Source organism: Meleagris gallopavo, chromosome 6 (assembly GCF_000146605.3).
Source record: "Meleagris gallopavo isolate NT-WF06-2002-E0010 breed Aviagen turkey brand Nicholas breeding stock chromosome 6, Turkey_5.1, whole genome shotgun sequence".
NCBI classification, from domain to species: domain Eukaryota; kingdom Metazoa; phylum Chordata; class Aves; order Galliformes; family Phasianidae; genus Meleagris; species Meleagris gallopavo.
This window is the reverse complement of record NC_015016.2, coordinates 3,890,174-3,914,890: the sequence shown is the minus strand read 5'-3', so window position 1 is coordinate 3,914,890 and position 24,717 is coordinate 3,890,174. Positions and strand designations below refer to the sequence as shown.

The window sequence follows — 24,717 nt, the reverse complement described above, 5'->3', positions numbered from 1 at the left end:
GCTCCGCTACCAGTCCGCTCCGCCTTCCGCTCCTCTCCCGGCCGCGACCCTCATGGACGGCCCGCAAGCCGAGGCGCTGCTCGCGCCGCTGCGGCAGGCGGTGCGGCATCAGGTAACAGAACGTGAGCGGAGATCCGCTGCGAGGGACGGGCGGAGGGCAGAGCTGGGCGGGAGCCTCCGTCTGGGAGCGGTGACCTGTGGTCCCGTTGTGTCTCTGGGCCTCCGAGCAGGGTTTGCCGGGCTGAGTGCCGTGCCCCAGCACTGCGGAGCTTTGCTCCTCCGTTAAGGCTCACGGGATGACTTCCCCTTCGAGCTAAGGTTGTGTTGGAGGTCAGTCGTGTCCTTTATGATTGCGTGCTCGCCCGATAAGAAGTCACTCGTTTGAGCATTCTGGTATCTGCTTCGTACGGGTGTTATTAGCAGTCGTTTTTATTAACGAGGAGATTGTGGATGCCCCATCCCTGCAGGCATTCAAGGCCAGGCTGGATGTGGCTCTGGGCAGCCTGGTCTGCTGGTTGGTGACCATGCTTACAGCCCAAGATGAGCACTGTGGTCCTTTTCAACCCAGGCCATTCCACGATTCTATGTTTATTCTATGATCTTTATTACCTTTAGCTCCATCATCACCCAAGAAGGATTTGCTTTTTATTTCATAACTGCACCTCGGTGCCCTTGCAGTGTGTGAGTGGCTGTACAGCCAGCATGCAAGGAATTTCCCCTTCCTCCCTGCTCTAGCACTACTGCATGCAAGTTCTCCATCAGCATCTGAATCCACTGTCTTTATGCTTAGCTGCGCACGTATCTACGTGTGTGTCCCATATGCTGGGAGATTTCTGCACGTGTTTCCCCATTAAATGGATTTATGGCCTTCTAATTATACCAGCGCTTCAGTGAGTTCTTGTTATGAATCACTATGCGGCATAATGCCTTGGTAGGGAACTCCTTGTCAATAAAACAGTGACCCCTGGAGCCCTCCAATGTATGGATGCTGCCGTTGGGCTGTTTAGCATCGGTGCCCCCCCATTGTCTGTCTGTGGGATTGGAGCAGAATGCCTTGGGGGTGCCAAGGAGAGATGTGGGGGTAAACATGCCTAGCTTGGACCAGGAATATTGTCGCTTATGGCTTACAGTAGTAATTCACTGAGATGTTTGTGCATAGGGAAGGGATTGGGGTAGCTGGAACATTTATGGTGCAGCAGACCCCTGTCTGCCAGCCCTTGGAGGAGTGGAGGAGCGGCTTAATTAAGCCTCAGGGACTCACAGCCTATGGAGAGGGAAGTGAGCAGCGTATCTTCCTGCAGCAGCGCCTGATGCAATAAGCTGCCGTGATCCAGGGGTGGATCCCTCTCTGCTCTATTGGTCTATGGGACAAAGCTGCAGAAAAATTTGCCACATCGAGTGCTGCTGTGCACTCCTCCTCTGGGCTGGGCTCAGCCTCGTAGCTTTAATTAGATCGAGTTCTGTCAGCAAACATAATTGCTTGCTTCAGTTGTGTTGGTGTGGTTTTTTTTTCCTTTCTTTCCCCTTGCGTATGTCTGAATACTCTCTTACTCAGACGTCAGGACAAAGAGTTGCTCTCTGCTGCTTCTAGATGCTCTGCATTGAACGGGGTGATAGCTCTGTTGAGTCAGCAGTAGCTGCCCTGCTGCTGCCTTGATGTTTTTACCACTGCCGACCCCTCAGCTCAACAAAGGCAGGTTGAATTTATTACTTTAAAGGGGGGGGGGAAAAAATTCAGATCCCTCCCTCTGCCACGTTACTCAAGAATGGCAGTGAGTGAAACTTTCACGTTTTGGTAGAAGTAGTTAACAGGAAAGAAACTGCAGCTTTCTTATGTTCTTTTAGCTGACAGGGTTAAGGGAGCCCAGCAGTGTTCTGATTTATCTGTCATATATTTGTTAACTTTAATGCATTCTTTAGAGTCTTCCTCCTTCTGTGCTCCTTCTATGCTCAGGAACATGATTTAGCAGAGGGTTGTTAGGGTAGTATAGTTAGGTTGTGGACTTGATAATCTTTAAGGACTTTTCCAACCTGAGTGATTTTATGATTCTATTAATAACATCAGTCTTTAATCTTCCTGGTCTTTGAAGCACTTGAACTTTCTTAAATCTGATTTCTGAATGACAGCTGTGCAGTCTCTTCTCTTTGGGTGATCGGTGCCTGTGGTATTAACTAATGAAAAAAGCAGGTATTGTGGAAGTGTGATTTTTTTTTTGACTTTTTTTTGTAATGGAGATGTACAAGGCATGAGAAAAGTGCTCAACTTGGAGCATCTTTGAAGTTGCTCCTTCAGATGCTGATACTTCAGGTACTGATGTCTCTGTGCTTTTTCCTCCTGATGCTTTTTCTTTGTCCTCAGTAATTCAACATAGACTTTGGTTTTGACCGAAGAAGGGTGGCTGGAAAGGAAGACTGTTAATTAATCCTGTATTCTGTGAGATGTTATTCTAAAAAGTTGTGTGCTTATTGGCCAGTTTTGACCAGGTTTGGCAGAGGAAAAGTCTGAAGTGCTCGTAAACTTTGAAGAAAAGCAAAAGGGGTAGAAAGTAGGGAAGCCTTATTAATAAGAGAGAGCCCAGAGCCTGTACTGATCACCTGAGGATCAAGTTTGTGCATCCTCAAAGACAAATTAGGATTTGTGGATGTATTTGTACAGTGGTGCATGGAGGAGTGTATTTGCATGCTAAGATTTAACTATAAGTCTGGGATTTAACAGGTTGTGGGGAGGAGGAGGCAGCGTTAATTACGTTAACGATGTCCAGTTTTGTGAGCTCTCCAGTGTGTTTGAAACAACTGAAGCAAACCTCTTGAGAATGAAGTGAGGAGTGAGGAGGAAGCACGAACCTTCCCTTCTCCTGTTGCCAGGAGAGCTGAAATACCTAGAGTTCTTGTCAGTGGTGTTTGAAGAAAGGATCACAGTCTTCTCTTTTGTCACCTTCTAGGGAGAACTGGTAAGGAAGCTGAAGGAAGAGAAAGCTCCCCAGGTGGATATAGACAGAGCTGTAGCAGAGCTCAAAGCTCGGAAGAGGGTCCTAGAAGCAAAGGTGAGTCTGGAAGTTAAATGTGAGTTCTGCATTTCTGTCAGAAAAGCCCTGGAATGTTTGCTTAATACATTTTTACAGCACTGATTCTGATAGAGCAATCATAGCCTGTTAGAGCATTCACTTCTGAAATAGTTGACATAGGTGGATCTTTCTGACCAGTGGCAATCTCATTCATTGCCTGTGAGCATTAAATCTCAATATGTGGGTGAATAAATATGGGTTTGTTGTTAATGGTCGAAGTTGAAGTTAGTTGTGTGTCACCAGCCCTCATTTACTATTTAGATCTTTTCTGTGCACAGTGAGAGGAAACACTGTTCATTGAATTTCCTTTTCATATTCCTCATGTGGCATTTGAATTCCCAAACTGATTCTCAACATGCTTGCTTAGAAATCATATCCTTTGCTACAGTTTAAACAAAGTTTTTTGGTGGTGTCACATAACTTAAGGCTTTCTTCATCCTTTGAGAGCAAGATGCCATGAAATTGTGCCCCCTCCTTAAATATGCTTATGCCCTGAAAAGTCTTTCTGCAAATGAAACAACAGAACTTCAAGTTCACTTTGTCTCTAGATCAGTAAACATATAAAAGCACAACTCTGTTCCTCAGCCATGAGGAACTTGACACAGAGAATGGTGAGTTAGGATAGGAAACTCAGTGGCCCTTTGAGCCCCACCTTTTGGTGGAGGAGTGCCTGTAGGATGCAACGTAGAGGTGTGTTTGGCAGTTACACAATTTATGTGGGCTGTATCCCTGTCAGTGCAAGAGTGGCCTTGTAAACACTCCTTGGGAGTGCAGCACTTAAATATAGGTGTTTTCTCTTGGCAGTGTTTTCAGCAATGCATCACAGTTGCTTACAACTTCTGCAGAAGGCAATAGTATGGATGCTAGTTTGCTTTAGCAGCTGCTGGTACAGCTTACAAACTCTGTAGTTCGTACTTAAAGACAGCAGAAACTGAATGTGAAGGATTAAAAAGAGCAGAGTAGTTAAGTGTTATAGATTGTTTGGCTTTATGTCCCCCAAACCATATCTTCTCTAAAGTCTGTAGATGATTCTGCTCCTGTATGGGGTCTTTCACCCCCTTTCATCCAGATCAGGTGAACAGTTGCTGAGCTGTTGAATCAGGATCATAACAGTTGTATCTCTACTGGTTGTACAGAAAGGTGCAGGTTTAGCTGCCTGAAAGTTAGACTGGATGAGTCCACCTCAAGTATCTAAAATGCTGTTTTCAGATGGTCGTGTTTGTCACTGAGTGCTTGAATCTCAGCATGACCATCCTGCTCGGGAAAATGAGCATGTTGGCAGGATGCTTTTGCTTCAAAATGTTCCTTACAGCCTTTTGATTCATAATGGTAAATGGAGAGGATTTGTCCTTCTGCCAGAAATGGGAGATGTTAACTGTTTTCGGTTTGTTTGAATTACAGGAGTTGGCCTTGCAGCCCAAAGATGACATCGTGGACAGAGTTAAAATGGAAGACACTCTGAAAAGGAGGTTTTTCTATGATCAAGCCTTTTCTATTTATGGAGGTACAGATTTAAAGACATTTAAGTTATAGTTCCTTCAGGCTAATGTTCTGGTCTCTGTAGCTGTGTGAAATGCTGGACTCTTGGGGTGTCATCTTAATGCAACCTTACGTTTCTTTTTTTTTCCAAGTTGGTTGTAAACTTTCTCCTCCTTGAGTCTGTTAGCTTTTCCAGAAGTCTTCCTCTCCCTAAATGCAGATGAGTGGAAGTTTTAAACATTACAGAGTAGAGGGCAGTTGCCTTGCAGAGAGGTTTGGACATTTAAGGGAAGTGATCAGTGTGTTTCCTCACAACCATTTATCTGATTATTTTTTTTTTTTGGCAAGATAATGCTCAAAACTAACTTGAACTTTAGAACATGTTACTATAATGAACTTTATTAGGCAGGTGCACAAATGTGACTGTTAAACCTCTTCATGTAGCTGATTTGAGGCAGCTCATAGTCAGCACAGTGTCTGTATGGTTAATGCTCTTTCACCTAAGAAAGTAAAATAAATATTTTTCTATAATTGGTTTTATTTTTGTGCTTAAGCTGGTGATTAACAGAGGCATGTCTTATTGCTGAAGTAGTTTATTACCTTGAAACATGCTTGATTCCTCTCTTTTGTATTCAGATTCCTTCTGCAGTTGGATAATATTTTGTGGGAACAATCTGTTGATGAGAGGAGTCTGGCTCTTCGAGTTGTTGATTGCACATACCAGCAACTGTTTCATCTTCTGTCATTATCTGATGGCCTGCTGCAATCTGCAGCTGAACTGTACTGAACAGTGTAGAGTATTACCTCCAAGTGCTTTGCAGTTCACTTCCATCATGGTTCTTTATGTAGAAGTGCTCTGCAATGAGCCATGTTCCTTATTCTGCTAGCACAGAACAGCTCATGCTCAGAAAATGACCTCAGGCTTAAACTTGCTGATGGGAATGCTGAGAATGGAGGAGTTTGCCTCCAGATATTGTAAGTTCATACCATCTTGCACCTAACACACTTGTCCCCTTTTCTTCTTTGCAGGTGTCAGTGGTCTGTATGACTTTGGGCCCGTTGGATGTGCTTTGAAGAACAACATCATCCAGGCATGGAGACAGCACTTTATACAAGAGGAGCAAATCCTGGAGATTGACTGTACCATGCTCACACCAGAGCCAGTTTTGAAGTAAATATGAGTCTTTCTTTCTACAGCATGTCATTTCTGGTCATGGTTGCTTTTTACAGTCTGCTGTAAAATTACCCACAGGGATCTTGAGACTGGGTCACCCAATTCCACATCCTTTTGTAATGCCAAATAATTGCATACCAGTGCACAGATCAGGGTGAGAAGCTGTTGTTGCATAAATGTGGGAGAGCAATGTGACTGAACTATGTAAGAATCATGTCTTAATGTCTCCTGGCTGTCCCATTAGGTATGAAATTGTCATTATCCCTTCTTCTAACAGATCAAGACAAGAAAAAGGATTTAAATGGCCTGCCAAATACTGGGATGCTCAAGTCATGGTTTAGAGCAGTGGCCCAATTGTTTTGCCATCCTTCCCTTGGTGGAGGGGTGGCAGCATGCAGTGTGTTAACTGAGCTCTGAATGCAAATTTTTCTGTAGCCCAGGAATTGGAAGCCCTCTTTTTATCCATGCGTGGATGTAGGGACAATGCTGAAGAATAAGAATCTAGACCATTTCACCTCCATGTCTTTCTGCTAAGATTGCCAGCAGGTGCTAAATATGTCAGGTGCTTTTGGAATGATTCTGAACGGAGTCAAGAGCATTGCTTTCTGTGGGTCACACACAAACGTCAGACCGTACCCAGGGTTGTCCACTAACAGCTTACATATGTTCCTTTTCTGTGTCATCTGTTCTAGGACTTCTGGCCATGTAGACAAGTTTGCTGACTTTATGGTGAAAGATATGAAAAATGGGGAATGTTTTCGTGCTGATCATCTCTTAAAAGGTTTGTTTTTCTTAGAAGGCCAGTGGGTTTGGGCATTTCTTATAGTGGTACAGACGTAGGAGAGGAATATCTTTCTCAAGGAAAGCCAGTTGGTGTATCTGGTCTTTCTCAATTGTGATCATAGATCGTTAATCATTACTTGATTATCCTTACCAAAGTTCTCAGTCTCAGTCTAAATGCTGTGTTTGTGTTTTAAAGGAAATGCAGGATCTCCAGCAAACACAGCCAAAATACTTTTCTCAAACGAGAGTGGGAATTCTTGACTTCGTTGTCTACTTTTGTGTTTCAGGGAGGATGTTGTGCTTATAAAGACGAATGCAGTCTAACACTACTGTACCAAGTCAGTGCATCTTAGTGCATTGGATAAAATTAGCCTTGCTGCTTTGGGATCAGGCATGAGTTTCAGATCTTCATAGAATGAGAATAAGGAGAAAGGGGCAGGAGTCACTGCTTGGGTTTATAGAAATGAGTATCAGAAAGTAATAAGAGAAGGCCCTGTTTTCTCTAGTGTAGATCCTCAGCTGTGGATCATCATTGCCTTGAGAGGAGTGGAATTAACCTGGTAGACACATCAAGTCAACTGGTGGTGGATGTGTACTTATGCTGGAGGATCCTCCTGATTTATCTGCCTTTAGTTTGGGGTCAGTTGTAGGGTTGCAATATAAACTCAGTGTGGGATTTTCTTGCTCACAGCTCACCTGCAAAAGCTTATGTCTGACAAGAAGTGCACAGCAGAGAAAAAGGCAGAAATGGAAAACGTTCTAACACAGGTAGGTGCCTGCATGAGGAGGAGGTGAATGCTTCAGGGATGTGTGTGCCATGAGGGAAGTGCAGTGCACGGTAGTGATCTGTCGTGTTTCTCTAGGGATGCATAAAAATCTGCACCTCAGAAATGCATGTAGGTCTGTATGTGTTCCGAAATACTGGCAACTTACTGGCTAATGACGTCTCCTTTCTGCTTGTTTGGATAGTTACTGCTGTTGTGGCTGTCTTTTGAATGCTGTATTGGTAGGGCTGAAGCTCTGTCCTTGGAGATTGTCTGCTTTGCTGCATTCCACATGCTGTCAAAAGCCTGTTTCTTCTGAGTCCCCCTTTGCCTTTGTCAAAACCTCACTGCAGGATTATGATGCAAAGGAACAGAGTCAGATGACTTTTGGCAGGGTGCCGAACCACTTAGCACTGAATTGGTATGTTTTAAAGTTGCTTTGACTTTGAAGCACTTCAGATTTGTTTCTCTTCTCCCACTACCCTGCAAAGATTTTCCTATCTTTTTTTTTCTGCCTCGTGAGAAGAGTTGGTGCGCCAGTCTGAAATTCCTGAGCAGCTGTGCAGGCATTTGCCTTTAGTTTTTGTTTCCTTGGGGGTTTTTTTGGATGTTTGTTCTAATGACTTCTAGGGTAAATGCTTTGAGAGCAGATGTTTCCTTCAAGAAGGAGCAGCTCTTTCTTGTGCACTGCATCACTGAACAGCAGTTGTTAGCTCTTTCGCACTGCAGCTTTGAAGCTTTGCCATCCGTTGGGGGGAAACCCTCTATTCATAAACTCTTTCTCCTATTTTGAGGCTTCTCTGATACATGAAATAAGAGAAGTAAGAAAGTGAATGCAGGGAAAGCACTGCAGAAATCTCAGCTTTCTTCTCCCTCACTGCTGTATTTTTTTTCCTTCCCAACATGCTGTTCCCAATGTTCTAGCTTCATCTGAATAGTTTCAGCTACTGGTGGGTGGTGATGCAGTTCCAGTGACTTTTCTTCTGATTTACACCCACTCACATGCATAATACCTCCATTTCTATGTATCTGAGTTGTGGACAGATTGCTAAAATGGGTTTGCAGATGTCCAGGGTATACTTCTTTCATTGGTTCAGACTTGCCTGACTATTCTGGGCATGTGTTTCAGAGCTGTGGATCATGCTCAGTAGCAGGTAAAGGGGGTATAATTATCTATTATATATATATAATTATCTATTATCTTATTTACTACTTAAAGTAATTCTCTTATGTTTTGATATTAGTTGGACAACTATGGCCAGCAAGAGCTTGCAGATCTCTTTGTGAACTACAATGTGAAGTCACCTATCACTGGGAATGACCTTTCCCCTCCTGTTTCTTTCAATCTGATGTTCAAGACCTCCATTGGACCCGGAGGAAACATGCCTGGGTTGGTACTAATCTCATTCTGCTCACTCTTCTTCATAGATGATCTGGAATTAACATTGAGGTCACAGCAGGATTGAAGTATGCAATTTTCTCTTGAGTAACCTTCTCCTGTCTTTGAGTCCCAGCCTTCTGTGGCAGTTTATCATTCCTCTTGGCAAAAAGAAGAAGGATCTGTTGCGAAGTCACAAAAATACTCAAAGCAGCCAGGCTGTATTGATCACAGCTATGCCCTTGCTGGTTGGCATTGTCATTTCCAAGAAGCCAGTTTACAGAATCACAGAATCACAGGGTTGGAAGGGACCTCAAGGATCATGAATCTCCAACCCCCCTGCCACAGGCAGGGCCACCAACCTCCCCATTTCATACCAGACCAGGCTGCCCAGGGCCCCATCCAATCTGGCCTTGAACACCTCCAGGGACGGGGCATCCACAACCTCTCTGGGCAGCTGTTCCAACACCTCACCACTCTCTCTGTAAAGAACTTCCCCCTGGCATCCAAATTAATGTTAATGTTAAGTTAATGTTGTGTCTCCATTTATCAGTGATCTCTTGGCTGCAGAGAAACTGTTTCAGTGTGCACTTTTGTCAGGATAAATTTACTTAATGGAGTGATTCATTGGTAACGTCATTTACTAGTTGTTTGTACTCAGTGTACCTATAGGCTTTTGTCTTCAGTTGGGAACCAACTGCAAAATTGAAATTCCTATTGAAAAGTGGAGAATGCTGTACTTAGGTATGCCCTGAGATAGGATTTGTGACAGATGTCATGCTTTCCATGATTACATGAATTAGTCATGTCTAAGTGATGTTCTCTGTGAGAGTGTCTCACATTACTGTTGGGATTCAAAGGGCCTTACCCTAAAACCTCTTCAGTTTGGGAAATAGCAGAGGTACATTCATGATTTGCCTGCCAGATCCACATTTGTAAGCAGTCTGGCACAGCCTAGGCTCACGTAGGGCTGGCAGGGAGGGTACAGTCCGTCTGACCTCTGGTAGTACTGGCCAGTTGGTTTCCTCACAGCCTATTGCTTCAGTGTTTTGTGTCTGTAGTTAAGACTACCAAAAAAACCCAAAAACCTCCAAGTTTTGTATTAACTGTTGTTATTTTTCTAACTACTTTCCCCACACATTTGTCACCCTGAGTTTGTCTTTTCAGCTATCTGAGGCCAGAAACAGCACAGGGAATATTCCTCAACTTCAAACGTCTTCTCGAGTTCAATCAAGGCAAGCTCCCTTTTGCTGCTGCTCAGATTGGAAACTCCTTCAGAAATGAGATCTCGCCCCGATCCGGCCTTATCAGAGTGAGGTACTGCACATTTCCTCTTTCAGCAGCAGGGTGCCTTGGAGTGGGTGGCACCTCCCTTTTGTTTCATTGTTTGTACTGTGACTTTCACTTCAGAAGGTTCCTGATAATGTGCCTAGTGAGTCTTAGGGCTCATGGACAAAGAACCCGTTTACCTGAGGTTTTAACAATAGAGTTCTGTCTGGGATCTGTGAAATAGCTGTTCCATTAGAAACACCTCGATTAAACTCAGTTTTATCATGAAAACGTAGTGTTCACCATAAAGAAATCATATTAAAAGTAGTTGTGTTCTTTACAGGATGTATAGTTTAGTTTAATCATATCACGCTGTTTATTTTTAGACTGAAATCTGGAATCAAAATGTGATTGACCTTGCAGCAGTGTTTGCTTGTCTCAATTCTGCAGATTCTGCAATTCTGAAGCTTATTACAGAGAGGAAATGAGGAGATAACCTGACTCAAGACCTGTCTTTGTGTCCCAGCATCAGTCCAGCAGGGAGAGCTCAGGATTATTACTGAGAATTATTTTTGAAGCTTTCTATCTCAGGGTGAAAGTGATTACTTCACTTCTTTAAGGGTAATCACTGCATCTTAACTGAATTATTCTGAGCAGATGTCTCCTCTATCTAATTTGGAACGAAAACTTTGATGTACTGTTAGTGTGATTCTGCTGTACAACAGGCAGCATGTGTTGTAAACTTGGTAACTGATTAATATGGTCCCTGAATGTCACTGACAGGCAGTGACATCATTAGCACTAAGGGAATGCTTTAGATTTTTCTCAGACCTCCTGTTCTCTCCTGCACATCTGGAAATGAACAACTTCTATCATGGAAGTACCTTTTCAGTCGAATATAAATTACGTGCTTGCAGCATGTTTATAGGAGATTGTTGTTATGCTGTCGTAGCATATTACTGTGATGCCTGTGATTTAAAGTTAATGATTACACAGAGGTTGTTTTTTTTTTTTTAAGGTTTTTGCTAACAAGCTAATTCAGTGTGATTTCAGTCAAGAAGGCTAAGAATCAGTGTGTGAGTATAGGTGTATTAAAGACAAGTTCCTCAAACAGAATAGGTTGTACCATTGCTGAATGTGGCAGTATAATTATTTTCAAGACATGATCACCTAACCTGATTCCTATAGGCACCTCTCATATGAGTTAAGGTTGCTGAACTAGACAGTGGGTTACTTTTCATTGACCCTGTGCAATAGTCTGAAAAGACTGCAAACAGTTGTGGGAAGGATTTCCAAAGGTGGTCATCTTTGGTTTGAATCACAGTGGTGATAAACTGGACTAGATATTTCGAAATGACATTGTGGGAAGTTTGATTGGGATTTTGGAGATTAAAGTAAAGCCAATGTCAAGACTGGTTCCAGTCTATCAATTGCCTTGGCTATGAATTTATTTATGTTTTTAAACCTCTGACTTGTGAGAGGCAAAACCACAGTCATTTATTAGAAGGGTTATGGCAGATGTACCAAATACTTAATATAAATGGTTGATGTCTCTATTAGGGAATTCACCATGGCAGAAATTGAGCACTTTGTGGATCCCAGTGAGAAAAATCATCCCAAGTTTCAGAGTGTGGCAGATCTCAACATCCTCCTGTATTCTTCCAAGGCCCAGCTCAGCGGGCAGTCTGCCCATTTAATGCGGCTGGGAGATGCTGTTCAACAGGTAACATTCCTTCTGTGAGCATGTAGAGCCTGCTCTTATGACTAGTGCTCTGGAGGCTGAATTACAAACTGTGTGTAGATGCCAGTTGGGGTTTGCTGCCAGATTTACGACTCAGTTCTCTCAGGTGCATCAGTGTGACTGAGATCTGATCATGACCCTTTGTTATCATAGAGTCATTGAACAGCTTGGGATGCAAGGGACCTTAAAGACCATCCAGTTCCAACCCTTGCTGTGGGCAGGGGTACCTTCCACCTGTATCACGTTGCTCAAAGTCTCCATCCAAGGGGCTAGAACATCTCCAGGGATGGACTAACAGTGATAAAAGGCTGCAGGTAGTGCTGGGATAGTGATATCTATCACCTATTTGGAGTGGAACAGTAAGGAGTACTCATATTTGCCAAAAGATCAACAGTGACTGGGAATCTGATACTCAGTTGCTGACCCCATCAGTATGTGGCTTGCATGTTGGGGCTTCACTGCATCATTCTCCACACATGCAAACAATCAGTGAATGGACTTATAAAACAAAAGCCCCAAACCACAAAAAAGCCTATTGTATTGAGGCTGTAAACTGTAGAGAAGAGCTGTTGTGGGATCCTGAGCCCTAACTGAAATTCACATGCAGTGTTGTAATATCAGTGAGTGCAGTGAGGTCTCTTCAAGTAGGTGATCTTGATGGAGAATTAGCAATGAGTCCTAACTCACTCAATCACTCAATGAGTGATAACAAATTAATGTTTTCCTTCAGATGGAGCTTCTGGCAGTATTATTAGTTGAATTTGAAGAGATGTAATAATGAGTTTCAGAGAGTATGTAGTACTTTGTCCCAAGCAGCTACAAGAACTTCCGCCTGTAACGTTCTTACCGTGTTATGATAAATCATGGCTTTACTTCCCAGGCAGTTAACATCTGTGTGTTTTTTTGTTTTTTTTTTTTTCTTCCTGCTTTTGATTCTTTCAGGGCGTGATCAATAACTCCGTACTTGGTTACTTCATTGGTAGAATCTACCTCTTCCTTACAAAGGTTGGTGTATCCCCTGACAAGCTGCGCTTCCGACAGCACATGGAGAATGAGATGGCTCATTATGCCTGTGACTGCTGGGATGCAGAGTCCAAAACATCGTATGTAAGTGAAAAATTGAAACAGCAAATAGTACTGCCTGTTAGTTCTGTTGTTGTAGGAAGGTGGAGGGTCTGATGTTTCTGTCCAGCCCCGTGTTGTTCACACAGTTAGCACAGTATAATCTGAATCACAAAGGACTTCAGGGGGTAAGTCAGCTCCTTTCAGTGGGTTTGCACAATGCCTCTGAGCTGTTTGTGCTCATTTGTAGATCCATTCTTCAGACTCCTTTGCTAGAGACTGAAGTCACCTGTGGATTTTGTACTGATTGAATTTCATCTGCAATGAAGTGAAACCAAGTCCTGATGCTTTCCAAAAAAATGTAACCCCCTGTAAGAGTGGTGGTCAAGGATTTGTTTCCAAGGAGGCGTTACTCCAGGATTGATTCCTTTCTGCTAGAAATGTTCCTTCCTTTCCCACTTCCAAGGCGTGAGAAATTAATTTATTCCTGCCAGCTCAGCCAGCTGGAGCTGAGTGAAAGATTTCCAAAGAGCACTTACCTTCCAGTTGAGTTGCCAAGAGCTCTTCAGTTCAGGCCTCTTTGAGTGCTTTGTTTTTCTTTTATTTTGTTGACTGGATTTTAAAGAATGGCATATTTTTATTGTTGTAGGTGAACCAGCAGTTAGGGAGACTTAAATTCACTTTAAATTCTTTTGGAAAGTTTTTGGATCTTTCAGTAACTGTAAGCCAAAGTGTATCACTTGAAATGGTAGCTTTAGAAGAAATGCATCAGAAGATACAGTAATTAGACAGTGTCTATAATGAGCAGTGAAATAATTCATCTCTTCAAAAGTACATCATCTATTTTTCTGACTTTGGAAGAGAAGAATTTATCTCAATATTTTCTTCTTCATATATGGTGAAGTGTATGTTTTTCAGTAAGCCCTTCCAAAGAGTTTAGAATACGTGCAGATTTTTGGAAGGTACCTAGAAAACTCCAAGTGCTTTAATTCTAATAAAGAGCTGAAAGATTGAAAGGATTCAGCTGAGGTCTGTGGGTTTAGTCTGTGACACTGCAGTGACCATTATGTGAGTGGACCCCATGCACAGCTTCCATCAGAGTAGCCAAACTGGGGGTCACGTCTTCGTGTGCCTGTAGTATCTGAGAGAGAGGATTGTATACTCTGGCCCCAGCCCCGAGCTATTAGCACAGCACTGTGCTCTGCCAAGTCATGTGGAAAACCTGGCCTTGAACACAGACACTGGTTAGATAACTGATCATTTCCTCTGGAAACAAACGGAACCGTTCTAATGAAGGAGCAACTAGTGAGCGATGGCTGCTTGTTGTAATAGAGCTAACTATCTAGAAAAAAGCAGTCATGGGAGAAAGGAGGGCTTAAGGAAAAATAAACATAAATTTGACAGTTAAGTGGACAAAGAAGTGTGTTAGTGAAAGCTTTCACTTCTGTTTTTTCAGGGTTGGATTGAGATTGTAGGCTGCGCTGATCGTTCCTGCTATGACCTCTCCTGCCATGCTCGTGCCACCAAAGTTCCTCTTATAGCTGAGAAGCTTCTCAAAGAACCTATATCCTTTCAGAATAAACTAGATTCTCTTGTAAAGCGATTTGACAGTGGGATGTCCTAGAGAACTATGCAACTCTTTCTAAAGTTAAATCTGTTAATTCATCAGGAACAGATTTAACAGTTACGGATCAGCATAGCTTTGGGAAATAACCTGCAAAGAATTGAGTGTGTGGGTGATGTCACTTGTGGGCAAAAGATGTTTTACTGTCCTGCTTGGCTTTTTTCCTTAACTACATCATACAAAACAGTCAACATTGTTCAGTTTGAGGCAAACAAGGGAGCCATTGGCAAAGCTTACAAGAAGGATGCGAAGGTGGTGATGGAGTACCTTTCCATGTGTGATGAGTGTTATGTCACTGAGATGGAGCAGCTGCTGAACGACAAGGGGTGAGCTGGTTGTGTGTGTGTGTGTCCTGCCCTTCTCTGGCACTTCTGATGTGGGTTCCCAAATTGCTGTTTGATGAATTGGAGCCTCCTGAAGCCAGCTTTCTCATGAGAATAGGCTAGCTAGGTCACTTGAAATGTTTTAGTGCTGTTCCTTCCACCCAGCCACTGCCAGTCATCCATCAATGTATATCTGATGTATGCACACAACTTTGTATTCCTGGTATTCAAGTATCTATTTATTTGTATGGGAATGAGCTTCTGACTGCAATGGAGTTAACCCATAAAGAGGCACAGCTCAGTGAAATGGGATGTGTTCACCATCTTCCCTGCTCTGATTTCAGAACTGAGCAGGGCTGGTAGATAGTTTTAAAAGCAAACAGTTCAGAGAGAAATGGAACTAAAGATTTAGTTAAAGGAAGAACAGAGCTGGTATGAGTGTTCCCCAGCATTTAGTGATACACTTTAGCACTTGCTATGGTCTTTTATGCATTGAGGCACCAATTTTGTATCTTTCCTCAACTTGTCTACATGCATTCCTTATGCGTACAGGAATTTAAAATGTAAGAGATCTCAACAGTTGTCAAATGGACTGAAGCAGGCCAGCAGCTGTGTATGTCAAGGGTAAAATAAGAAAAAAGGCATAACTGGCATAACTTTTTATAAGTATGCATTCAACAGGGTGTTCAGTCTGCAGCGAGTGCCTGTTCTTTTGTGCCTTTGTTTTATTTCCTTTGGTGTTTATTCTTCATTCTGAGATTCTTCCATTTCCTAATTGAGTTTGCTTCAGGCTCTTAACCACAACTAAGTTCACTGTGATTATAGAAATGGTTGCTGTTAATTTATATGTTGAACTTGAATTTATTTGAATGGTGATGCCACACATTTCTTCGATCTCTGGGATTTGCTCTGGCTTCTGTGGTCTTCCTCTCAAAGTAAAGTGATGCAATTAAGGAAATATAACCTATTTATTTCTTGCTGTAGCTTTTGAATGACTTTTTTTTTTTCCTTTGCAGGGAATTCACTGTTGAAACCGAAGGGAAAACTTTTACATTAACAAAGGACATGGTTACTGTGAAGAGATTTCAGAAAACATTACATGGTAAATGTTTGTTTTGTAGTTTGATCAACAGATGTAAAAGGCAGATCAGGATGTGCTTTGAATGTGGAGTTGACCAGTTGCAGGGTCCTGGTGGTGTTTGTTCCGTGGAACAGGAAAAACCTCAAATGTTATTTCCTTGAAATTTGTTAGTTTAAGGCAGCTGGAAAACCTTCACTCAGCAGTGGGATTTCACCCACAGGCCTGTTGTCTGGTCCTGTTCAGTAACCTGCTTCATGCTGTGTATTATATTCCTGCTGCTTTATTTGCATATTTAGGAGTTTGAAAGGGGGTGTTGGAACGACCTGTTGGAGTGATGGAGGAGCTGGGGAGGGTGCACCAAGTTCGGGAGCCTCAATCTCCAAGTCCATTTCAGTGTAACAGATGGGTTGTGGCAGTCAGGTGCTGGGGCTGTGGGCACAGTTCTCTGCTTACAGCTCCAGTTTTCACTCCGTTGCCTGCAACCAGAAGTCTCTGGCACCTGCCAGCTCACCAAGCTGTCCAGGCTCACTGGACTCTGTTAGTTGATGAGTCCAGTCATATCCTCTGGCAGTTGAAAATCGTATCTGTTTTGGTCAGAGACTGCATCTCCACAGAGCTTTGATATGGGAATTGGGCTAGAAGGTGAATTAACAAAATATATGTGGATTTATTTTCTCAAAAAAGTCTTATTTTTCTAGCCAGCTCTATAAGCACCTCACCTAAGGGCATTTGGGAAGTCTTTGGCACAGCTGGAGACCGAGGGAGGTGTTTCCCCAGTTTGTACTGTAACTAATGGCTCATCTTGCCTTTGGTTGGGAGCGTGGAGGTGCTCCTTGGAAAGAGCAGAGCAACTCATAGGACCTACAAGCTGTATTTGTTCTTGCAGCTGGGTCATTGAGATGTCTAGGTGCCTTTCAGTCTGTAAGTGCTGATGCTGTGCCAAGCCTTGCCTCATTGTAACTTCAGAGAAGTTGCCTGCTGAGCTCCTTCCTTACTTGGGGGAGAAGGGGGAAGAAGCATCTCTAAGTGATGTGTGGCAAGGGCTGGAGAGAATGACAAATGTATCATAAAGTAGTACATCGTGTCTTCTGAGAATTTTTGCAAGCACTAAATAGTTGATCTTCATCCTTTCTCCCCTGTCCGGACACATTGGAGAATAGGGAGTAGAACAGCAATGCAGCAGGCAGCTGAAAAACTCAGGAATGCAGAAGAAGCCTTTATTGGAATTTGAGTTGGATCTGAAACTCCATGCTTCTCTGCTCAGCCTGCTGGATACTGAAGTGGTGTTGGTAGGTGAAGCTGAAGTGCACCATGGCTGGAGTACTACCCTGCCATCACTCAGGCTGTTTAATTGTTAGCACGTTCCCTAGCACAGCATTGCTCTTAGCTAAACAGCAGTCTCCCAGACAGTGCCTGGGCATAGTGTGTGGCCTGGCACTGTGTGAGGACAGCTCCCAGTAAACAGTTTGGAGAAGACTTTGCCCTTGTGGAGTGGGATAGTTTTCATCCGCATGGATGTGTGTTGTGCTGTGCTATTCATTCTTAGGGCCAGGGAAGGGAAGCAGACTTGTTATTTAGCCTAATGCATTCTATACGTGAATCAAGTCCAGATTTTTTTTCTCCAGGTGTGTGTATTTAGAGCAGGAATGTTTAACCTTTCTTTTTCCATGTGCTCGGCTACATGTAATCAGAACTTCCGAGCAGAAAGGCAGCTTCAGTGAACACTTTTTTTGGGGAATAAATTCTTTAATGATGATGTCCATTTTTTTTTTTTGTGTTCCAGTGGAAGAAATCGTCCCAAATGTAATTGAACCCTCATTTGGTATTGGGAGAATCATGTACACAGTATTTGAGCACACATTCCGCATTCGGGAAGGAGATGAGCAGAGAACGGTGAGCTTTCCTGTGTTTGGGCCTCAGCCTAAAAACACCTGCAGGCATTCACCTCTCCCTACCATCCAGGAGAAGGGCTAAAATAAGGCTGCATTAATGCACAGTGGAGATGAGGAAAACCCAAGCAGGCTGTTGAATTGTTGGTTTTGCCAGTGTAGGTGTCATTTATGCACTGGGAGCACTTGGAGTGTGTGTATGAGGCTCTTAGTATATTGCTGGCAAGAGGGAGGGAAATTCTTTCTTGATTCACATTTGGCTGGCAGGGTCCCATCGCTTAGAGAAAACACCTCTTCAGTATTTTATTTCCTCTCTTTTTGCTGCTTTTCCTTGAATCATACTTCTGTGCAGCAACACAGACACTAGACTGGCCATTTCCTCACTCCTCCCTGAGATTCAACCTTCTGTAATTTTGGGCACCCCAGAATAACTACATTCCTTTGTATCTCTGATGTGCTCTGATGTGTGTGCAGAAACAAGACTCAGGAGTTCAGAATTAGGACACAGCTGGCTTTCAGTCAGAAACTGCTCATGACATCTAGGATATTGGACTGTAACTTCTCTCCCTTTTAAGCATCAGCTTGCTTTCTGAAGAGCCTGGGCTGCTCTGTGTAATTATGTTGTGTTTGCATTCCTCCCTTTAAGGTCCTGCTGACTGTAATAGCCAGGAAGGGACTTTTTGGTCCTTTTGGCTCTTTCTTGTTTCTGAGGGTGTCTGTGGAGGATTATGAAAACCTTTGAGCTGCATATATTCCCTGTGCATGCTAAGTTTCTATGGGAATTAAACAGAGCGAGATGGGTGTTGTGAGAACTCTTCCCATTAGACTATGATTAAATCTCCTGGAGAGACTCCTTTTACTCTTCATTTTCCTATAATTCAGATGAGAATCACTTCCTCCAGAGAGGATTCTAGTAGATTTCTCTTTGGTTGAGAGCTAACGTTAGCTGTTAGGAGGGAAGGGGGAGTGGAGGACAGCTGGAGGAAATCAGTCTTTCTCTAGCAGTGTGAGGTGTTACTGCTGAAACCCTGAATGCTAATGGCTTACAAAAAGACAGCTACTCAGAATCACCCTGCCCCTAAGCTCACTCAGAGCTTATTCTCTCCTCTTAAGAACCTACTCTAACTGTTAAACTTGTATTCATTTGTGCTTTTTCTTTTTTTTTTTCTCCTTAGTTCTTCAGCTTCCCAGCTGTCGTAGCACCATTCAAGTGCTCCGTTCTTCCTCTCAGCCAGAATCAGGAATTCATGCCTTTTGTCAAGGAATTATGTAAGTGAAAAACAGCACTGTGGGCCCATTGGTGATGTGCAGTGGGTAGAGAATTTTATTCCTTGGTGCTGGAGAGGAAAAAGTAGCATTGGGTTCATGTTGCTCTCACACGTGCAAAGGGAAAGCCATTAAAACTAAAACTTTTAATTAGCTTTGAACATCTATGAGACTTTTCAGACTAGCCTCAAAAATAATCAACTCCTTAGCTTTCCCTGTGTTGGTTTACAGTGTACAAGCCCAGTTACTTTGTTTTCTATCAAAATTTCCATTTGTACTGTCTAAAAGTAAATACATGAAGGATAGAAACACAGGCTACCTATCAGGCAGTGTGTTTTCTGCTGTCTGCATCAGACTTTGCTCTGGACCTTGCTTCCCCATGCCAAGCCCGCCCCTGCACACATGTTAGGCTGGCTCATTCTTGTGTTAAAGCAAAGCTGTGGGACTCCAATCACAGGTTGAAGTCAGTGACCTTCCTGTTGGTATTGCACTTTGGGTGAGGGTCGAGTGATGCAGCGTGAGTAGCAGTGTACTTGTGGAGTGGGTTTGAACTTGAAGTACTGGCAGGGACTGGAACTTTGATTCTCCTTTCCAAATCAAAATGAGGACCTGTGGTATTGCTTGAGACAGGGACGCACAGTGCCTCGCTTCAGGCAGTGCCATGAGGGTGTAGGAAGCCTCTGCTACAAACATGTTGCTTGCCGAGTTTGCAACGAGACCTGGTGATTTCCACCTTCTCTGCTTATTGCAGCTGAAGCACTCACCAGGAATGGCATTTCTCACAAGGTGGATGATTCCTCCGGCTCCATCGGCCGACGCTATGCCAGGACTGATGAGGTTGGCGTGGCCTTTGGGATCACAATTGACTTTGACACCGTAAACCGAACGCCTCACACCGCCACGCTGAGAGACCGGGACTCGATGCGCCAGATCCGAGCTGAGGTAAAGGGCGGGCAGATGGGTTTTGCTGCAGCCATATCGGTTTCTTACAGGGTAAGGGAGATTTTTCTGATCCGTCAGTATGTCTGGTCTGCATGGGAGCTGTCTCCAACTCCCACAAGGAGGAGATTCAAACAGAAAATGCTGGCCTTGCTTTTGAAGTCAGGAGAGGCTTTCATTTTCCTAGGATGCAGGGTTGGTGTTCTTAGAAAGCTGTGCTTCCACCTGATTACACTGCTCTTTAGCTTGCTTTTTTTCCGAAAACCCTTACTTGGTTTTCAGGGCACATCTGAATCCACAAGCACCAAAGGCAAAAGAATTGTGCCTGCTGCATCCTGGGTGGCAGAGCACAGTGCAAGCACAGTTCCTCAAAGCTTGCTTCCCGCTGGTCTTTTCAGCAGCAGTCAAGCTGGTGAAATGTTGCCCTGAAGGCATGCCTGCCTTAAGCACATTCTGCTAAGATGGTTGAAATGCAGAGGCTGCAATAACAAATCTCCTTATAGCAGTCTCATTGCCTGTGAGCAAAACGTCTTCTATGCCCTTCTGCGTTCTTGGTGGGAGCCAGGGGGAGTTTGGCTCCTATAGCAGCAGGAGGCAGTGCTGAGCTCCCAGGCTGAGCTCTTCCAGCTCAGATCAGTGTAACAGGCCTAGTGTGCTCCTCAGAGCACCCCTGTACCTCTGTATCCCCTGCATAACCTTCACTGTCACATAGCATTGTCATCACCAATTTTCTGCCAATCTTCTGGTTTCTTCAGCTGATTCTTCCCAATATTGCCAGTGCACAGTGAGGAGCAATGAAAAGGCAACCAGCAACTCCTTTTGTTCTGGTCTTAGAGTAAATTATGGCCTGGCAAACCCTTGGTTTACGGCATCTTCTGGATATGTGTATTGTTTTCTTTCCCTTACAAAACTGTAACATAGTGTTAGGAGGGATTAATCCTGCTGTGGCCCTCAACACTGACAATTTCTTTCTCCTCATGTGTTACCCTGAGTAACTGAGCAGTCTGCTGAGATGACACAGACTGTGATCTAAGTCATCCTATTAGCTAATGCTGCTGGTGTGTTATTTTTTTTCTTTTTGAATTACCCACATTCCCAAATATCCAGCAGAACAAATAGGTTCTGATAGGTTCACGTCCCATTTGTGTTTGTGATTTGTCTACAGGTCTCTGAACTTCCTGCCATAATTCGTGACCTGGCGAACGGTTATCTAACTTGGGCTGACGTGGAAGCCAAGTATCCACAATTTGAGGGACAAGAGACTGGCAAAAAGGACACAATAGAGGAATAAAGAAAAGGAACTGAAATAATACCCCGTCACATGTCCACTTTTTACTGTTCATGTTAATATGAAATAAACTTATCGTGTATTATTCAAAGCTGCATTGTTTGTGCACACAGGGACTGTTTGTTTTATTTTTTCCCTCAATCGCTGCCTGAATTTAACTTTAAAGATAACTGCAGTTGGAATAAAAGGTGTTATGAATAAAAAGGCCATTATATATGCCTGCTTCTCTGTGTTTGTGCAGCCTTGTGCTTTCTTCAGGAATGACTTGTGGTTGGTTTATTTGTTCCTCATGCTGATTGTGGCTGTGGATGTTACAGGATTATTACAGTCCCTCAAGACCATACCACCCTGTCATCAGTTCACATCACTTTGGATGCCCATGCAAGATGCTGCATGCTGTCTGGCCTCGTTCATGAAGGGATGATGAAGGTATCAGTCCTCTCATCACTTTCTGGTGCTTCTTGCAGCTACCATAAGAAATTGGGCTCTTTGCTTTTCCTTCTGTTGCAGGTGTTCAGTGGTATTCTGCAGAATTAAGAGCATTTGCTTGCAGGTGAGCAAAAGGAGTGGGAAATCCAGTTCTTGTTCTTGCTTGGCACAGGTTGGCTTGGCTGAGGGAATGAGCTGTAGGCTGAGATAGCTGGGGCTGTTCAGCCTGGAGAGGAGAGGGCTCTGAGGTGACCTGATAATAGAATAGCCTTTCAGTATGTAAAGGGGGGAAACGAGAAAGAAGGGGACAGACTTTAGCAGGGTTTGTGGTGATAGGACACAGGGAAATGGTTTCAGACTAAAAGAAGGGAGATGTAGGTTGGATATAAGAAAAGAAATCTTGTACAGGGAGGGTAGTGAGGCATTGGAACAGGTTGACCAGAGATGTGGTGGAAGTTCCGTCTCTGCACGGAGACATTCAAGTCCAGGCTGGACCAGGCTATGAGCAACCTGATGGAGTTGTGTGAGTCTGTTCATTGCAGAGAAGATAGATCAGATGACCTTGAAAGATGCCCTTCCATCTCTAAGGATTCTGTAGTTCTGTGAATGCGGAGAGCTAGCAGGATCACTTTTTTCCATTCAGTGCCTTCTGGCAATAGAGGGTGAAATCAAGACTGCCCCAGGCAGGTGAGATGAGAGACCTGTACCCCACTTCCCAGGGGTAGTAGAGGATTTCCAACCCATATGCCTCTCTAGATGGAGATGGCACTTCTGTGGATAGCACTAATCTCTCTGTGACCCACAACATTTAAGAGATACCAACACCTACTTGTGTTTTGGTCTCTGATAATGCCATGAGAGGCATGGTCTTGTTTCTCTCTGCATCATTCCTAAGCTTACTTTGTATGTTCCAGCCCATGGAGAGGGATCTCATACTGCTGTAGCAGGGATTTCCATCCTTGGGCAGAAAACCTCTTCAAACAGTAGGGAAGATTCCAAAACTCCTAAAAAATTATACTGGAGCAAAGTAAATTTGATGTTTCAATGGGAAGCATAACTGCAGGTTGCAGTTCACCTGCCTGCCCTTGCTCATCTGTATCTAGCAGCTGAACGTGAGAACTGATCCAAGTTCTTGATGTAAAAAAAGGCATCTGCTGCTGAAGCAGAAGGACCAGGGCACTGCAGAGGGAGTGCTGCTTCCCAGCTGCTGGGGGCTGTATCCACCTGCCAGCAGGTACCGTGTAACTGCTTTGGAGGAGAAACGAGCAGCTCAGAAGCCTTCAGTGCAGCTGAGCAGGGTGCAGCCTTCAGCCAGCAGCACCCACCTCCCAGAAGAGGGTGCTGTCAGGCAGAGAATGGCAAGCACCAGGAAGGTGTTGTGCAGCTGGAACTACAGGGTTGTTTGTTAACTCTTGAGTGTCCATTGCTCTGCAGCCCTGCTCCTCCAGCACAGCACTGCTCTGGTGCTCTTTGCTAATGCAGTGGTTGAAAATACTGCCTAGACTCAGGTATGAATGCGAGAAGAAAGCCTTAGGAATATGGTGTTGTGGTTTATCTTTAGGGGAGCACACAGCGGGGGTGTGAGTGAAGTTGGCACCACTCCTATTCCCATCAGCTCATGGAGTGGAGGGGGTTCTGCCTGATTAAAGGCAATTAATTTACAACACGGATTGCTCGAGCTTCCTGGGCAGCCCCTGTGATCAGTGAGGTCTCAGGCATGATGTGCCTTAGTTTTTAGGCAGGAATTATGAAGGGGGATGGCAGAAGTGCCTGTTTTGCTCTTCTGTGGATGGGACGCTGGGGAGGGGAGTGCAGCCCACACCTTGCAGAAATCCCCGTCCAGCTCAAACAAGCTGCAGAGGAAGGGCTCATCCTGACAGAGACAGATCCTACAGATGTACTTTGCAAATTCAGCTTAAACCTTTCTGATTCTTACCTTGGCTGTGACCTGTAGTTCACCTCCTGCACCAGATAGGCAGAGTTAAGTATTTATGAGTGGGCACTGCTGAATCTCAATCCAACTCCGCATCGCCCTGCTGCCCTCATTTCCATGTTCCTATCTGAGCTGATCAGGTAACGCTCTGCTTTCTGCTGTAATCTGCAGCTATCTCCCTTGCAGGGGGGGGTGGGAGAACACTGCTCATTCATTTCATGAAGCTGCGGGAGATGGAGCTCTGACAAAGCCAGTTGGTCCTCTTTAAGCTGTAATTTCATAGGATCACAGCATCGTTACGGTCGGAAAAGAGCTCTGAGATCCCCGAGTCCAACCCCTGCCCACCCCCACCAAGCCCACTGACTGTGTCCCCAAGTGTCACATCTCCACATCCCTTGAACATCTCTGGGGACTGTGACCCCACCACCTCACTAGATGTACAGATGAGCAGGAGTTGCGTTTCCCCCTCTGCCATCTGGAGCCCTTCAGTAATTTTCCAAATCCCACAACCCCATCTGTAAAAATACAGTGGTGAAAAGAAAAGCCCACAATTGATTTTTCTGCCTCTTGTGGGAAATCAGATATGAAATAATAAATATATATGATATCCTTCAGGCAAAATCCTGCTAGCCGCTAATGCCTACAGATTAATTGTACTAATCCAGCATGATCAAGGGGAGATGGTTGGCTACTTGGCACTATTTTGGTCTCTTGCTTATGAAATTCCATCTCCTTGTTTGAAAGAAAAGTCTTTACATAACCGTAATCGCTCAGATAAGAAAAGGACTAAACTGTCCCAAAACATTTTATCTTCTGCACAGATGCTGCCTATGAATTTTGACATGATTAAATAACACGGCAACATAATATTTTGTTCTGAATAACAAATGTCCCTCTGTAAGAGGGAAGGAGTGAGACTGGAGTGGGTTTAGGAGCAAAGAGAAATGGGGATTGATGGCAGCGATGGCTGAGTGATCTGGCAGTTCAGTTACCACTTCATGTCCAGAAACCTCAGTCTGCACTGAGGGACCTACTGTGGGATGAGGTTGTTGGTGTCCTGCTCCCAGCAGGTACTCCTGTCCCAGGCTCCCACTTATTTAGTCATCCCATTGGGTTACCCTGTTCGTTCATCCCATTGGGTCATCCCATTTGTCCAACCCATTGGGTCATCCCACTGGGCTATCCCATTTGTTCGTCCCATTTGGTCATTCCACTGAATCACCCCATTTG

The 24,717-nt window shown here is 44.0% G+C and overlaps 1 protein-coding gene across 1 annotated transcript; it reads left to right on the top strand.

Moving 5' to 3' along the window:
• Window positions 1-6: 6 nt before the first annotated feature.
• GARS1 (glycyl-tRNA synthetase 1) lies at window positions 7-21,349 on the top strand. Its single transcript, XM_003206923.4, has 17 exons — window positions 7-112; window positions 2,943-3,044; window positions 4,467-4,569; window positions 5,574-5,715; window positions 6,411-6,499; window positions 7,193-7,269; window positions 8,510-8,655; window positions 9,811-9,960; window positions 11,473-11,635; window positions 12,596-12,760; window positions 14,172-14,279; window positions 14,520-14,665; window positions 15,679-15,764; window positions 17,527-17,636; window positions 18,808-18,901; window positions 19,650-19,840; window positions 21,003-21,349. Exons 1-17 carry the CDS (start codon window positions 53-55, stop codon window positions 21,126-21,128), a joined length of 2,058 nt encoding a protein of 685 aa, XP_003206971.1. The 5' UTR covers window positions 7-52; the 3' UTR covers window positions 21,129-21,349.
• Window positions 21,350-24,717: the final 3,368 nt, after the last annotated feature.

Excerpts from the sequence above, each read along its gene's own strand:
- GARS1 (XM_003206923.4), top strand. The coding sequence starts at position 53 with ATGGACGGCCCGCAAGCCGAGGCGCTGCTCGCGCCGCTGCGGCAGGCG. Across the intron at positions 15,765-17,526 it reads ATTTCAGAAAACATTACATG|TGGAAGAAATCGTCCCAAAT; the intron begins GTAAATGTTTGT and ends TTTGTGTTCCAG. Across the intron at positions 17,637-18,807 it reads AAGGAGATGAGCAGAGAACG|TTCTTCAGCTTCCCAGCTGT; the intron begins GTGAGCTTTCCT and ends TTTTCTCCTTAG.